The sequence below is a fragment of the Hetaerina americana genome, unplaced genomic scaffold (assembly GCF_022747635.1).
Source record: "Hetaerina americana unplaced genomic scaffold, ioHetAmer1.1.p SCAF_72, whole genome shotgun sequence".
Taxonomy (NCBI): domain Eukaryota; kingdom Metazoa; phylum Arthropoda; class Insecta; order Odonata; family Calopterygidae; genus Hetaerina; species Hetaerina americana.
Window position 1 is genome coordinate 312,575 of NW_027287339.1, and position 18,171 is coordinate 330,745.

At 34.2% G+C, this 18,171-nt stretch overlaps 1 protein-coding gene across 25 annotated transcripts in view; it reads left to right on the forward strand.

The window, feature by feature from the left end:
• The window catches only part of slo (calcium-activated potassium channel slo), a 305,693-nt gene that overhangs the window by 256,329 nt on the left and 31,193 nt on the right, over positions 1-18,171 (forward strand). For 8 of the 25 annotated variants that reach the window (XM_071595986.1, XM_071595985.1, XM_071595984.1 and 5 more), the window contains 6 exons: positions 7,034-7,189; positions 9,932-10,008; positions 12,395-12,472; positions 14,337-14,387; positions 16,314-16,334; positions 17,650-17,712. In XM_071595986.1, the coding sequence (XP_071452087.1) occupies positions 7,034-7,189; positions 9,932-10,008; positions 12,395-12,472; positions 14,337-14,387; positions 16,314-16,334; positions 17,650-17,712 (446 nt within the window). The remainder of the gene's footprint in view (positions 1-7,033; positions 7,190-9,931; positions 10,009-12,394; positions 12,473-14,336; positions 14,388-16,313; positions 16,335-17,649; positions 17,713-18,171) is intronic. The other 17 variants (XM_071595992.1, XM_071595994.1, XM_071596008.1 and 14 more) reach the window with 12 other exon arrangements.

Sequence of the window (18,171 nt, forward strand, 5' to 3'; positions counted from 1 at the left end):
AATAGAAGACTTTTTCTTTAATAACAATCTCATGGATTTAACTATTGGGTATAACATGATTTTGTGCAGTTGTGGGTGAAAATTTAAAAAAATGAAGTTCCTTTGGTGGCATGATTCCAGAGAAACTTGTTAGTGCAATTAAATCATATTTTGTATCATGAGAAATTTTTATTCCCAGCACATCTGTAACTCCATCATTCATGAGCATCATAGCACGAATTGATTTTTTGCAATACCTACTGCATTTAATGAATCCATATTGATGCATGTAATTCCAAAATGATATCACTCAATGAAAGCAAGGAAGAAAGCAGTGATTTTGCTGTTTTCACTGTTTCACATAGCAAACACAACTGGTATATTTAAATAAGCTACTGCTGAAATGGCCTGTCATTAATTTACCATAGCACTATCAGCTTGCTAGTCAATGCAAATCTTTTGGCATATCACTTATTGTCAAACCAAGTCTTCTCATAAAATATTGTTAAGGAATTTTGGGAGAAGTTCACCTAAAACGCATTTATTAAAGTTCTTCTTAAGACAGTATTATGTCTACTGTATTTCTTAGGTGAATGGTTATTCAGTAATTTCCCTCAAATTGAGGCATTTAGTTATCTATTGTAAAAGTAATATCAGATTTTGATACAAATATGATGATTAGCAAGTTTCCACCTACTCAGGGCTTGGGACAATTGGTTTTTCAAAATATTCTGGATTAAGTGACATTTTGTATTTGTGTAGTCTGATTGCATTGAAATATGGTCTGTGCTAGTTTCAAAACAGTTCCAGCCAATAACTGGGTGTAGCATTGTGGACCTCTTTTAAAATTACAGCAATTTGATGAAAAAATGATTAACAATTTATTAGTTATCCTAAAAAGAACTGTGAAAAATGTTTAATTAAGGTTACCATCAGTATTAAATTTCAACAAACGGTAACCAATTCTCATAAATGATCCTTTTTTATATTTTAAATCTCTTGTGATTCAATTAGTCCATTTAACAATTGTTTTATGATTACCATTACTTAATACTATTTAATTGTGTTTCTAAGAGTTGATCTGAAATTGGTTACAGGCTATAATTCAGTTGATTGCATGAAAATCATTTTGGTAGATTTGGTAGACAATGGTAAATGCGAAAGGTATCCCATTTACCATTGTAACTAGCAGGGCAACTACATGCATGGGCATACTAATTCAAGGTTCTTAGAATTGAATTCCCCATGTATGCCATTGTAGGAGTTGATCAAATAGACTTATGGTACTTGTCATTTACCTATCTCTACACTAGAATTGAGAAATTGCTCCAAAAAAAATTCTAATAACTCTGAAATTTATGGCAAAACACAAATTCTTCAGATTAGTTTTATTGCTATTTTTTCCATTTGTTTTCATATATAATTGAAAGTATACAATTCGGTAGTTTTTTATTATCTAAGAAGCAAATTATGTTCACTGATAAATTTTAGGGTGAAAAAAAATTTCAGTGCGTACTTTATTTTTATGGCAGATGGACTACTTTTGAGATATCACAAAATGTAAATCCTCACCAGTTGAATTTTTACTGAATCCCTGCACAGTCATGGGAAGGGTAAGGCATAAATGGTCAAATGTTTTTTTAGACAATGTATTATCCTGAGCATTCAAACTTGTTAGATCAAATACTATTTGTTTGTAAATTTTTCATTAATGATAAATTGCAGCAAATGATCTTGTTTTATGACATCTAGATAGCAGTGAAATTTTATTTGAGATAATCCCATTTGACTACATAGTGCCTGTTGTAAATTTTAGTATTTGACACTTTTGTGACATTCAGTCAGAAGGTTTCAATGAAATTTCTCATGTGAATGAGTTGTCTGATCCTGTGAAAAGCAGAGATTAAATTTGAGATGAAGTTTTTAAAGTTTTTTGGGGGTTGAAGTTGCTTATCATTTTGACGCTACCCATGGTTGAGGACCTTTTTTTCTTTGATATTGCTGTTTTTGGTCATAAGTTTGTCAGGGAGTTGTTAAAATCACATATACATTGTAGTCCAGCATTTTGTATTTTCGACAAAGTTATCTACATCCATTTTTGTAAACCGCAGCTGTGTAACTGAAAGCAAAACGTGTTCAATCTATTAGAAAAAATGGTGTGATGATTGCTTGATTGAATGAACTTACAAGTTCTCTCTTACAATCATCTCAATGGCAGCCTCTGAGACAAAGGCCCAGATTCCCATCAAGATTCGACATGGCTCTCAGACTCAATGTGCCATCTGCCTTAATGCCATCACCCCTATAAGTCACTGGCCGTGGTCAAAGTATCTCTTTGATAATATCTATAAGTTCCATGTTTGAGAAAGCATGCCCCAAGGTAATTAAAAATTGTTCCTTTAAGAGGGTATTTGCATAGTATATGAGATGTTCTTTCATCCACTTTCAGGTAACTTTTGCATATGTGCATATCCATGCACCCAAAGAGATTAATTCAAATGCTGGGTTCTACTGGCCTTTCAGGGATGTTCTGAGTTGGTCTTTATCCATCAGTTTAAATTTCCTTATGGTAGTAGACTTGTAATGTTGTGGTTTATGAAAAATACATGGAGAAAAAAGTCAAAAGTTTTTTTCCTGTGAACCAAGCACCTACCATGGGAAATGAATGCTCATTTCAAAAGGAAAATATGTTACAATTGGCTTCTCATCTTGTCACTAGCTCTTTCAGGATGTGCAGCCAAAAAAATTGGGATGACTGATCACGTTAACCATGCCCATTGGGGAATTTGAACCTGTGAACTAGTAATTTGTATACTAACTCAGATAGATCTGATAAAAGATATTCCTCTGAAATGCAACAAGTTTATTAGACAGGAAGCCAAGCATATTATAGTTGATTTTCTTCAAACATATGATTTTACAAGTTCAAATTATATAAATTACAGATTCAGGTGTAATGTGGCGGAGCCATTGCATAAAAACAGAGATGAAAACTCATGCAATTTCCACAATAAAGATAAATCTTCATTAAGTGGAAAATTGCTTGAGTTTTTTCTCTGTTATTAAGTTCAAATGAACATTAATATATGTCACATGCTTTAAAGGAAGACTATTTCATGACGTGATCATGAAATTTCTGTTCTCATAAGTTGCTGCCCAAAAATGTATTATCTTATTATCTATGCATATATAGTATAACTCTTACAATTATTAATTGGCAACAGCTATTGCAAGTTGAAACATGCTCAGTTCACGTACTGCGATGATGGATGAGATATGCAATGAGCAATGCGGTGCATTCAAATATTGCTTTTGCTTGAACTTAACATCTGCCGATGGCTATGAAATGCTACAGGAGGCTTATGGAAAGTTAGTTTGTCTCTGTAGTAAAGCTGGAAGATGGCTTGAAATGTTTAAAGAGGGGATATAATTTCAATGGAAGGTGGCTCCAGTCACTGCTCTCATCAAAGTAAACATTAAAAATTCTGCAGCTGTAGTGAGGGAAGGTTGTTGTATAATGTAATTCCCACTATCAGAAATATTAAAAATATTATTCATAACATATGGGCCACCCTTTGGTGACAAAAAAACTGCATATAGGACATGTTTTTGTGAAGTGAATTCCTAGACTGCTTGTATCTACACAACAAGCTATTTGCATGTAGGTTTGTTTTCAGTTCTAGTTGATGTTGCAGGGAGATGAAGAGTTTCTTTTGAATTTATCACTGCAGATGAAACTTGGCTATATCATTGTGATACTGCAAGCAAACAGCAAAGCTGTGTGGAAATCTCTTGCCTCACTAGCACCAAAAATAGCTGTTGGGAAAATGATAGTGATATCATTTAATGATATTCATGGAATGTAGTATCAGCATGTGATCACAGCAAATACAGTTGTAAATGGAGCATACTATAAGGATGTACTGAAAGGTCTTCAATTTAATATCAAATGCAAAAGGTAACATTTTAATGAAATGGGCTCAGTGCTTCTCCATAATAACGCACCACTGCACTTCATAAATTTTGTTGCTGAATATTTCACGACAATCAAGGTTAAGTGTGTTCCTCATCCCTGCTGCCCTGACTTTTCCTCGTTTGACTTTTAACTGTTCCTCAATGTGATGAAATACACATGTAGAAAGCGTTTAACATAATTAGAAGCTGGATTAGGTAAACTGAGCATGTTGCAACTTGCAATGGCTTCAGATAATGTGATACTGGAGTCGAAATAATTGAAACTTGGAAAATAACTTGGGAATATCTGGAAGTCTTGAAAATCAAAGTGATGTATGAGTTTGAATGCTTACTATATTATACAACTTAATATCATGGGAATAATCAGCATTGTAAATAATAAAGGTAGCCCTCTTTTGCACCATCTTGTCATATATTTCCTCTTAATGTCTTTCATGTATCCTTGACCATCTCATAGCAATCAATGCCTATTATATGAAATAGGTGATCTATTCTGTTTTGTATTCTTGCTGAAAACATGTATCCATCTTTAGATATGCAAAACTAATCTCATTCTCCAAATATGCTGACTCTCAATTTACTATTGAGAATAGTAAAATTGCATGGTCTATAACATGTTGTTAACATTGAAGGAAGATGAAATTATATGAATGTGGCAAATACAGAAATATCAGATGAGCAATTTATGAATAAGTTGTATGATCCTGTATGGGGATAAATGAAAGGAAGATAAGAGGTTTATAGAAGGAAGAAGAATGCAAAAAATGAAAGGTGAAGAATCCCTCTGTAAAAATATTACAGGTGTAAAAGTCCGAGGAATAATAGATGGAAAGCTAGTGTTTAGAATCCATGATGAACCATTAAGGGGAAGAAATACTGAAATACTACACAAACTAGTGAAAAGGTATTCTATTGTTTCAGGCTTCACTTCGTGGAAGTAATTGATATCCATTATTAAAATAGAAAGAAAGACTCGTACTTTTCCACAGATTTTATTATACGGTACAACGCGTTTCACCGACTTGCGGCATCATCAGGTACAAATTTGCAAAACAGACAGAGCAAGCATATATACCCTCAGGACAGAGTGGGGGCGGGGAGGGTTGGAAGGATTTGAGGGGGGTGGGGGCTCGCAGGTGCGTTGATGGATTGTTTTGACCATTTCCAGGCTAATTTCTCGGAGAGGAGTGGGGAGGGGTATGGGAATAATTGCTCATTACAAAGTACTCCTCTCCGAGAAATTAGCCTGGAAATGGTCAAAACAATCCATCAACGCACCTGCGAGCCCCCACCCCCCTCAAATCCTTCCAACCCTCCCCGCCCCCACTCTGTCCTGAGGGTATATATGCTTGCTCTGTCTGTTTTGCAAATTTGTACCTGATGATGCCGCAAGTTGGTGAAATGCGTTGTACCGTATAATAAAATCTGTGGAAAAGTACGAGTCTTTCTTTCTATTTTAATAATAAATAGTGAAAAGGTATTTCTACTTCCAAGAAACCAAAACAAAAAGCAATACGTAAAAAATGAAATGAATAGGAATATGAATACAGAAGATGAAGTTAGAATATGTTCAGAAATATTATACCAAGGAGCTATGCCAAGACAAGAAACCTGTTAAAGTTTGATGTAATATGTGAGCATAGTCAAGAAAGAAGACAGGTCCAGAAGTATCAAGAAGAGAATTTGATAGAGCTTCGAAAGACCTAAAGTAAAACATGGTGCTTACAGTATATAGAGTCAGCAGAGTAATTAATTTAAGTAATCAAGGATCAACTAAAGACATCTTGTTTGGAATAATTAAAGATGCTACCAAATGGAATGTAGCTGTTTGCTGTCTTTAAGTGCAAGGAACATCAAATCTTGAGTCTGCTGTCACATTCCAAGAAAGATAGAATAACTTAGCAGCTGGACACTGGAGATTGTAGACAAGAGTTCAATGGTCATTTTGCATCAGAAAGAGCAAATAAATAAGTGAAGCCATACTATTAATGATATTGGTGGGGAAAAAATTATATATGCTAACAAGCTGTTGTATATGGCACCTCTAAGCCTGTAGAAGTCTCCGTGGAAAAGTCAAGTTGAACAAGAATTTCATATTATGGAATAAAACTTGGAAAAGATGGTAATGGTATGATATAAGCCAATGAGTCCCAAAAATTCAAAAAACTGCGGTACAAATAAAAGAGAAAAAGAGAAGCAAAAATATTTGGAGCTTGGCAAGAACTCAACCCCTTTGACCAATGCTATTCAAATTCATCTGTATGGGATAGGCAGTAAAAGAAATACAAGAAATAAGCAAAGGAAAAAAGTTATGTGGAAAAAATGAACAATGGTAGAGCAATAGCGTACATAACTGAGAAGTCCTGTAGGCATACTTAAAAGAATTTGATTAAGTACTTCAGGATATGACATGAAAATCTTGATTATTTCATTATGTTTTGTTGATAGTTGGGTATCTGAACCTGGATAATGTAATATTGGATCCAGCTCTCCATCATGAATACTTGGGTATCCAGATGTTATAATGTTGAGCCTAGAGAACAGGAATCATTATGTATAATTGTGCATCCAGACCTGAATTCTTGGATTACCTGTTCATTCATGTATCTTAGATCCTGTGTTGAATCTGAAGCCTTAGTTTACAGCATATTATATTATGAATGGTCTCTTGCATCAAGTTTTGAACCATGGAATGTAAGTAAATGCTTAAATTATTTTAGGTGACTTTCCTCAGTGTGTGAATTAAATTAGGCTGGATCTCCATATGCTGATTTCCTTCATCGGATAATTTTTGCCATCATTTGCCTTTTCTTTGATGTGAAAATATTCTTTTATAATTTATAAATATTCTTTCAAATAATAGATAATTAAGTCACTCCACACTGTCTATAATTCAGCAGTAGCTTATTTTTGTCCTAGCGACCATTTTGAATATTTGCAACTGTAAGTTTGATGCATTTGATGCACATTTAGAATATACACATTATCTTTGTGCATAATTTTCACTTTGGAACGATAGCAATCAGTTTTTATAACTATTTTATGTGTTCATTTCCTGGTATCCTATCCATTTTGACAGATTGTGCTTCACAAAATTAAAACTGCTATTGTTGGCAATTGAGATTAAGGGTGAGGATGGAAGTGACAGCAAGATCTCCATCAACCCCAGAGGTGCTAAAATCCAAGCAAATACTCAAGGATTTTTCATTGCTCAGTCAGCTGATGAAGTGAAAAGGTAAGCACAAGAGTTATTTTTATTAAGCATAGGAGCATAATTTTATGTGGCTGGGAAACAAGTGATTGAGTCAGGAGGATAAGTATGGTTTGGAGGCTTTTGAGATGTGGGTTTGGAGGAGAATGGAAAAATAAAATGGACATGCATGGTAGGGAATAAAAGAAGTAGTTGGTAGAAATTGAAAGAAGGCGGGACAAGTGGATTCAAAGGATGCTGAGTATGCATATTGGATGCTGAAGATAGTAATAAAAGGAAGAATCTGGTAATTTAAGGTAAAGGGTGCAAAATAATAGGAATTTTGGACTGAATTAAAAGAGCTATACGGTATGTGTATCTAAAGCATAAGTTATTGGAATAATGAGTGTGGGGTTTAAGGATATTTTTCTCATATTAGTTAGGACTCAGTAGTTCAGGAGTGTGTAGTATCACATTAATTAATTGGTATTCTACTGTTTAAGGTAGGTTCTGGATGGGCGCAGATGAACATGGTTGTATATCTTAACTTCATCTAACAATACACAACTTGACACCTCATTCTACGACAAAACATAGTCAATTCCACATAGTTTTTACCTTTTCATTCCATCCAACATGACTATCCTTTTCCACCCCATACCCGACTTGCCTAATTTTCTCCCAGCTATCTCAGTCTTCAACAACACATAACCAATCAAAATGCTTTCCTGCTTCCTTTGGTTTTCCCCCAAAAATCCTCTCTTCTCCCCCACTATGCATAGTACCTTTTCTGTTTGTTTTATTTGCTATCCCTTTTACCTTTTGGGATCGAGATGGTGAGGGGGCTAACATACTGGCTTCCCACCCTGAGGGTGCGGGTTCAAATCCCGGCGGTGTTGAAATTTTTCAGAGGTATCTCGATCCCTACTTGAGGTGCTTTGTGGAGGGCACTTTGAGTGAGTACGCCATCCGTCGGATGGGACGTTAAACTGCGGAGCCCTTGGGGCCTTTTGTAAAGAGTAGGCTAATGCCGACACCGGGTTTCTCTCCACCCTTCATCCTTTCCTGTCCATCCCCTATGGTGCAAATGACCTTAGCTGTCAGTCGCCTCCCCTCAAAACTACTACTTTTACCTTTTCCATCCTTCTCCACTCCCAAATTTCAAAAGCCTCTAATCCATGTCAATCATCTTGCTTTAGCGACCTATTATCCCTGCCATGAAAAAGTATTATCAATATCAAAGTTTTTACAATTTTGTTCTAAAATCCCTCTAACTAGTTCCATCTTCTTGTGACAGCCTCTTCACCTAGTACAGCTCTTCTTTTAACAACCCAACCACTTAAACCATTTTAAAAGAAAAAATTCCCAAGATAGGTTAAACTTCTCTAGTTTTTGCCCACCAATTTTAATGTTTAATTGGCCTTTTAATGTTTAATTAGTCCCAAAAATCTCAGAGAGAAGAAAGAGAGAGAGAGACATATATATATATACACACACACATACATATATACATATATATATATATATATATATATATATATATATATATATATATATATATATATATATTATATATATATATATACACACACACACACATACATATATACATACATACATATATACATACATATATATATATATATACATATATATATATATTGTTGTATGGATATATATCTATATGCATACATATACATAAATTACTACTCATAATATGTTTAAGCAACGGAGAGATATAAGCATGTTAAGGTTCACTTTTCATTTATGCTTCGGTGTTCACAATCAGTTTTTATTTTAGAAACGTTCCTTATATTTTGAAAGATGTACGTATTTGCGTGATGCATATTAGAGCACTAAACACCAAATTCCTAATTATCTGATAAGCAGATTATCCTTTGGTACCAGCAGGAGGCATTCCCTTCCCTCCTATCCACATCCTTCCTTCTCCTATTGCATCAATGTTTGTAGCTAATGGGTTTTAATCATTGGAATTTTTTGTCTGATGCACTCTACTTTTACTCACTCAACTTGTAATGATTCACTTTATTCTCCCTTCATATCAGACCTCAACTATCCATTTTCGCTCACTATGCCTGGCATCCAATTTTTCTACCTTTGCATTTTTTCTGACAAACTTTTCCCTTATCATGCCTAGAACAACTTTGTTTGTTTTTCTTTCTTTCAATTTAAGGTTCTTTATTCTTTGCCACACCCACAACTCAAATGCTTCCCATCAAAATTGCCTCTCTCTGCAATCCTCACCACTCTATATAAATTAATGTATGCTTCAAATAGTTGTCAGGTATAAGCTTGTGAAGATGTAATTGTATCTCAACTAAAAATTGAAGTGTACCAAATTATTTATCTTCTGAGAGAATGTTATCTCTTGCAGTCTCTTTTTACTAACATTTATTTAGTCAAAGTGGCATTCACAATGTATTTTGGAGAAATACTGGGGCTGTGTTTAAACAGATTAATTCAGTTGTTTTGATGCTTCACCTATCCATTTAATGTATGATATATTAAATTAATGTTTTTTGCATTACAAATGATTAAAAATGTGTATAGTGAAAGCTATGATGTCAAAGCTCTAAATGGTTCAATTAAAATTCATCTGAAAGAGATATCTTCTTTTACTTTATTGTGCCTAATTTATGAAAAAGTTGTTGCTTTATCATTTGTGAAAATATTTTGAAACACTCATCTTTGTATCAGAGTAGAGGAAAAGAAAATGTTAAAGTTCTTACACATGTACATGGACTTAAAATCCTTAACTCTTTCTAGGGCATGGTTTTACTGTAAGGCTTGCCATGATGAAATTAAAGATGAAACATTAATCAAGAAATGCAAGTGCAAGAACTGTGAGTACTCCTATTTTTCAAATTATTTTTTATCTAAATTTTATCTTTTTTACCACTTCTTTGTGTCTTATCACAACTTGAGACACTTAGCTTGCAAATGGCCTCATTCTCCTTGTCTATATCTTATCCAGATCTTGTTAAGTTCTTTTGAAGTTTTCACGTTCACTTCTTCGATGCCTTCATTTTGCCATGGAACTATGGTTTTAAATCACTCAAGAGAATAGTTTTAATATAAAAAGTTCGTATAAACATGTTTATTTTTAAGATGTAATTATTTTTTATACTTTTATTTTATAATACCTGTTGTCCAATGAAATGTGTGCAATGTAAGTTTATTTGTGGTGTGATTTTTGGTTCTTCATTCTTGACTGTTGATTCTAGTATCTAATGAACAGGTTTTGTGTGTCATCATTTACCGAGTCTAAATGGAAGAAGTGTTCATCGTGAGGTAACTTTGAAAGTTTGACTGTATGGTATTCTGAATTATGAGCCATGGGGATTATCAGTGATCATTATTTGGTACAAATCCATTTAGAGATATGCCTGTATAAATTATTTAATGTTCCATATTTTACAAGAATATCATGTGATTTAAAGCCATAGTTGCCCAGAGCTCATCTGTTTTCTGCTCCCTGTAACTTTCAGGAAGAGGCATTTCTTAAATTCATTCTTTAATAGCAGTTACAGTTTTGCCTGATATAATGACGGCTGTGTGTTAGATGTTTTTGCAGTGTGTTTTAGTGCATGCAAAAATTTTCACACTTCTTTATTTCATTTAAAACCACTTTTTGAAATTAAAAATCAATAACTAACCAGATTTTTTCGAAGAACTTACATTGTTTTTTTCACCACTGTAATAACTGATTTTTGATAATCCTTTTATAGTATTGAGAAACCTTGCATATCAATTTCACGATTATTGCATCCCAATTTTTGTGAAACTTTTTTGCATTGTAATTACCTACTTGTTCCCAATCTATTAGTTAACACTTTCATTAATTTTTATGACACATTTATAATTTCTTAAATCAACTTTTAAATGTCAATACCACCATACTTTGTTTTTTCAAGTTTAAATGAGATTTATTTTATAGAATATTATATTTGAGATTTTTTTCATCCATGAAACACAGCATTGATGTAGGAATACAAATTGGCTTGGTTTACAAATTATGTTTTTCTTGTGGTTATCATATGGTCATAATTGCACTACATAACTATCCATTAAAGTGTTATTGGTTTATGAGTTTAAATCTTCCTTGTGTATAAAAAAATGTTTTCAGTTTATAATGCCGTTCTCACTTATTTGTTATTCTGTAAACATTTTGGGATTTAATACCAGTGTTATTTTATGAATTATTATTTAAATGCATATTTAAACTAAAATATGGCATTATTATAAGTCTTGAGGCCTGCTATGAAATATGTGAAAACATTCTCATTGTATATGTGTTGACTTTTGTGTGTTTTAGTTTAATATATTTCAAAATCTACATTAGTGCATTCGGTGTCTCAAATTTTGTTCTTGTCATAGCATTGAATAGACTAAGATGAACTTTCACTGGAGCAAAAAATATTAGGATGAGCCAAAACCATGGATAAATTTACTGTTCGCTAGGCTCCTTCATATTGTATTTTTTACTTTAAATAAACAGTAGATTTCTGTGCTTTAGAGTGTTCTCAAATTGAATAATAATATCGCTACAGTCTGTCAAATTATCACTTGCATTTTTAATGAAGTCATACTTTGACTAATCAGCAGGTCAGGTGCCAGGTTGTGTCCTTCTCCATACACCCAAACAGTATCCTCCTCATCTTGTATCTCTTCCCTCTACCATTGCCTTCTGCATCCTTTGTTAATTTCCGTTCTTAGCAATTCATATTGGTATACTTTAACCACCATTTTTTATTGTATTTAGATCTTACCCTTAAAAATGTCACCTTTTGAGTTGAAAGAGCTAAATATGTAGTGTATCTCAAATCAATGGTGGAGACACAACCATTTGCAAACTTTTGCAATGTCAAAGAAAGTTCCTCTGTTAGCATAATCTCCACTGAAGATGATGTTATTTCCTTTGTGCATGATATAATTATTGGACCTAGTCAGACTTAAAAGCGGAAATGGAAAGGTTGTTTAGTCCGATTAGGTCCAAAAGAGGATCAGAAAGGCTAACATGACTCCTAATCAGACCTAATCCTCTCCAAATCCACAACTGGTGCCAGGTTTAAAAAGTTGCAGGCAACTTAATCTTGTGGTGAGCAAGTGAGCAAAAATATCTTGCAAAGGGAAGGGAGAAATCTTGTGCTGTACTGATGGGAACCTTGCCTTCTCTCTCTTTCTCTCTCTCTCTCTCTTTCTGGGCCCTCTCTTCTTCTCCCATTGCAGATGTGGGGATGATCATGGTGCAGGCAGGCATGGTGAAGGGTGGCTTGAACACAGCAACCTATCAGAACTATACGGAGGGTAGGGGATGATATACTCCTCTCCTCCTGTCTTTATATATATATATCTATCTATATATATCTATATATATATATCTACTATCTATCTACCAAGTCTCTGTCTGTCTCTGTCCATCTATCTCTCTGTCGCACACTCGTTTTTGCTGCTCCTAATACTATTATACATGCTAGTTCCCCTTAAGAATGTACGCTGGCTTAAACTCAGGGTGGGAAGGCTATGTGACCATTCAGTGCAGTCAGCTGTTATTGTTGAGGAGCCTTAAGACCTCTTATGAATAATGCATTGTTTTAGATCTGCTTGTTTCAGTCATTAAATTGCAAACATGAAGCACTGATTGCATTGAATTAATCTTGGGCAAGACATATTTTGCATCTAAGATACTAAAGGTAAGCACTGCTGATTTACATTTTTTTAATTCACCCTCGGGCAATATCGTATTGACCCAAATATAAGGGATGGCAACTATCAATATCATAAATAAGTCTTTTACATATTTGCTTAATAATGAGTAAAATTTTACAAACTATTAACCTTTTAATTAAAATTACAGTTTCACATAAATTTAATCATAACGTTCATGTTAAAGTATATTCAGCTACCAGCTCAATCAATGGATTAAAGTGGACTGATATAGTACAAAATATGGGGGACATAAGTATATTTTCATACGACTGAATGAAGCTAGTGCTGACATCAAAATTATTAATTGGTTCAGATTTAATTTTGAATGCCTAATTTTATATTTTTAGTTACACATGCTAGGGAATAATTTTTGCCAACACCATCTCTATGTCTGCTGCGAAGAGCAGGAATGAAATGCTTCAAAATATTGTTACTCTCTGCATGGTAATAAAACAGATGTTAAGTTTTGATCTTGATTAAAATCTTTTTTATATCAAGCACTTAAAAAAAGCTTTGGCCATTTATTATCTACATTGAAATGCATGGTAGATCAACATGATTTATTACTGTAGATGCGTGTTGTATAGTTTTCTTCATTTTCTTTAGCAGTGTTGGCATAATAGTGTAGAGTAATTACATATTTAAAATTCTTCAATAATTATTGTCTACTTTGTGATAATTTTTCTTAAAAACTGACGCCATGTCATCCACTATTTGGGCAAATATGATAGCCAGTAAAATTATTAAAAGAGGAGGTTTCATGGCTCATATTTTTGCATTGAAATAAAATTCAGGAAAGTGTTAACACTGATTGTATGTAATTAAACTAACATATTTATTTTTGGTGAAATAAGCAGCCACTGCCAAAAATGAACACACACCCTCTCTCACCCTGTAGGTGCTTGGCATAACTAAATCCTCCCATTCTTACATATAACAGGCTATACATGCAGTCAGTGGATTCTCTTTTAGGTAGCCTATGCTAGTTATGACCGGAAACCGAATGAAGCTTACAATCTTTTTAAAGAGCCTTTACATTGGATTGTTCCTAGGAATTTGCCTGTGAGCGGTGTCTTACACTGTCAATGTTTAGGCTTGGTATGGATTGCTGCTGCTGCTATTGCAGAAAATTTTTAAAAAGTACATGATAATTACTATTTGTTAAATGCATATGTATTTTTTTATCCTTGTGTTATTTGGTATACACGCTTGCCTACTAAACTGCAGGCATCAACCATGGTTTACTTTGCAGAAACTCCTCAGTTGTAAAGTATTATCCTTATTTACCTTAGTGCCGTCCTCATGCTCTCCTCACATACCTTTTCCACCCCCACTGACTAACACTGTTTTTTTTCTCTCTCCACTTTCACCCGTATCTCCTCACCCCAACCTGCATTCCCTGCTGCTTCCCCTCCTCCCTCCTCTCTTTCTGTATTACTCATGGTGCTATCGTCGGGTGCAGTGGCCACATTCCGGAAGGGGGTTCGTGCCGTGCAGATGGTGGGGAGGGCAAGTACGTATCGCACACATCTCCAGCCTCCCAACCTCTGAACAATCTATTGTTCATCCATTCTCTCTTATTTTACTCTTCTTCCAATTTGTGCCTCCCTGTGGACTACCATTTAGAAAAGCTTAATTGTGTATCTGTGCCAATAACTATTTCATCCCACCCAGTTGTCTTATAGCTGAAATTTTCCTCGCTTCTACTAGCATTCTTAAGATGATGGATTAGTTCAAGTGTCAACTGTCATCCACTGATAAAAATTCTGCTGAGGAATAAAATAAATTCTAACCCTTTAGCATGGACAAGCATATTATCAATCTTTTTTTTAATTTAACAGCAATTGATTGTTTTACTTCAATATATCTCTTTCACTTGGAATCGATAATGTGCTTATTTCTGTCTAGTATTTTTTGCTGTTTGAATCTATTAAATGATGACACATGGAAAGTTTCACCTGATAATATCCTCAGTCTGTGTTGCTAAATAAATAAAAGCTTACTAGGTTTATACAGAAAGGTTGTTTTTTCATGTTTGGTGTCTCGTAAACCTGTTGTATACTTAGTCAGTCACTGTGACTGGTTCTTCCTAATGCCTTGGTGTTGTCAACGCTTCAGTGACACTATTTGATTCCTTATTTCCTATTCATAGACTAATCAGCTCATTGACTAACTTTGCATGAGTGTCTGCATAAGAATCCTCTCTTCTACAATCCTATTGTCCAACTTCCTCCTTCCACAGTTCTCATTTTCCATAGAAATCTCAGAATCATCTTATGAATTGCAATGTAGAATCTGGCTGTGAAACAATAGAGACTACTATTACTCTCTTCAGCATGATACCCTAGTTAGGATACAGGTAAAAAGGTTATTTTGGGTAGAAAATTAAATTGCATGACTTGATGATTTGCAATAATTGTTGTGAAATCCTCTGGGTTTCCTTACAGCCAGAAATATGAGGAGGGAGCTTTGTGGCTGCCAAGTTTGCTATACCATTCATGAGAACAGTTTTGGGAAATATATTATACACCGTCTCCCCATCCATGCACCTTGACCATCTGTGTTTTCACCAGTTGCTTAACTGCTCTGTCATGTGTTCTGTGTAGGATACTGTGGGTACAGAAAATAGTCTGGGTTGATTGTCATCTCCCATTAGTGTCAGACCTCTGTCGTGAATGCATGTACTCTTTAACAACTAACTCCTATTCCTGGTCAATGTTTTTGGTATTTTTTTCTGTCCAACATTTTGTGGAGAAGGGAGATTTGGTAAGCTATTATGGCAGTTATTATCTGTTTATGAAGCTTTCCCACTCTGTAATCATTTCTGTTGCCACTTTAAAAATATTTTTCCACAACTAAAATAGTTGTGTCAATTGAGATATTATTTTTTATATAGAAGTATTTTCCTCCATTGAATTTTTCTGAATTTTTTTTAGTTCACTCATATATTTTTTATTTTAATCTACTAGAAGTAATTGCATCATACCCCTCCCTGTTATCACATTATTTTGTTTTGATGCTGCTCCCTTCTCTATTGCAACCTTTTTAATAGTATCATCTGGACTTGAATCTTCTGGTTATAGTCTCTTGGGATTGTTTCATCAACATATGTTTCTGTCTAAACTTCAGCCAAGATCCATGCACAGAAGTATTGTAATCTCATTTTGGTTAGTAAATGGTATATATGTGTAAAGAGTATCAATTTTGCATCAAGAAGTGAAATCAACTTTGATGTGTAAAAATTGATGTTCATTTGTCTTCTCAATTGTGGAAAATTGACTTCCATTCTGTGTTCTCTGTTGTTTCTTTGGTTTATGCACTAAAACCTCTTTCTCTTCTTTTTTCCTCATCTCTTTGTCCTCCTATTTCCATTCACCCCTAATCCCCCTCCATGCCTCTGCTCCCATTTCTTGCTCCAATTTTCCTTACATGCCTATAGGTGAGGACTACACTTATACAAGTAAGTTAGGTGATTCATTGATAATTATAATGCTTATATTTTTGTACTGTAACATTATTAATATAAATGTCACAGTTTAGAACTTTGAAGCTATCACCTATTTTCATTTGAAACAGTATTTTATTTTTCCTTTTTTTTAGATACAAGTTGCCTAATAGACACAACACAAAACCTGTATAATTATTGGTCACGGCACTGCTGCTTATGTTAGAAAAATCTTGAGCCTTCATTACTACAGTCTTGGTGTGATAAATAAGCAGTATTCAAGATGTTATCCAAATAGACTTTTTGTTACTAGGGTTGAGCCCCTGTAAACTGTAGTCAAGTGTTGAATTTCTTCACTGCAGGACTTAATTTCTCTGTACATAGATCAAAATTGCATCTGAAAGAAAAATCTTTTTCATCCTCTGTGATAGGCCTTGCTTGTATTGAGCATGGTAAGCTATCGCTATCAGTTTTTGCGTCTTCTAATTTACGAATTAGTGCATTCATCCATGTTTAATGCCAATAAGAGGCCATTAGATGATGCTGTAGAATTTATGCATGCTACTTGATGTATGATACATTTGATTGTACATAGCTAAGTGCATGCTAATTGAAATTAAAGCCAGTTACTTTGCATGCTCACATAATCTAATACTTTTTTATGTTAGATATTATTCAATATACTATAGTTTTTAAAGCAATGATAAAATTCTAATGTTTAATGTTTATTGTAGAGAAGTGTTTGGTTTTTAATAAATATCTGAAAAAATCATTTTCATGTTACTGTAGGTTATGTATACAAGAGTGTAGTTGATGTTTCTTGAAATGTTTTCAATATTCAGTTTGAAAATATTATTTTCTCAGAATTTATGACTATTAATGTAGCACATTTGTGTGTTGATCAAGCTAATGGTATTGAAATAGATTAAATTAATTCTATATTAGATGTCAAAATTAGTAGTTGAATCTTACATTGTTCATTATTAGGTTGGTTGCAAAAATAAATGCCTCATGCAACTTAATAATTTGTAAGTTTATTTCTTGAATATTTAAAAGCAGTTTCACTTTGGAACTAATACTGATATCTTGTAATATATATCTCATATTGGTGAAATATTATTTATGCAACTAACAAATTAAAAGTCATTTCTTCATGGCAATTTCTTTTCCATTTATGAGTCACCCAGTCACACTCATTCATTGAGAAACCTCATACCTGAAAACCCTCCCATAAGCCTTCACACTTTTAACTCACATAACCTGCCTGTCAACTTATTATGGACCACAGTGGAGAGATAACCTTCAGAAAGGCGTGTGGTTTCCCTTACAGATGACCACCACCCTCCCCCTACGTTTACGCCACCTGAGTTACCCAAGAAGGTTCACGTGAGAGGTATAACTTTTTTTTCCCCTCAAAGAGGTGGAAGATGAGAGTGGGAGTTTTTTTTGTTTATTTTGTGGGTTTAGTGATGATGGGGTGGCGGGAAGGGCTGCTTGTGCATATTTTGACTCCCACCTGCCTTGCCATAGCATGGGATAAACCATTTACAAATTTATATGGTTTTGGATGCAAAGTTTGTAGAAGGGAAGTCGGTAAACTCGGCTTGTCTCAGAGCAAAGTAGTCTTTAAAGAGAGAAGAAGTGAAATTAATGCATAACTTTCTTTTTAATTCATTGTTTCATAATATGCATTGCAAGCATAGAAGTTTTATACTTATACTCACTTTCTGTCCCAGAGTGCCAAAATTGCAGACATGTCATTGACTTGGACAAGTGGAATTTGCTGACTTGCCCATCTACTGCAAGCTTATTGCCTTGGAAAAATGAGTTTGTGAACTAAAAAAAATGCTTT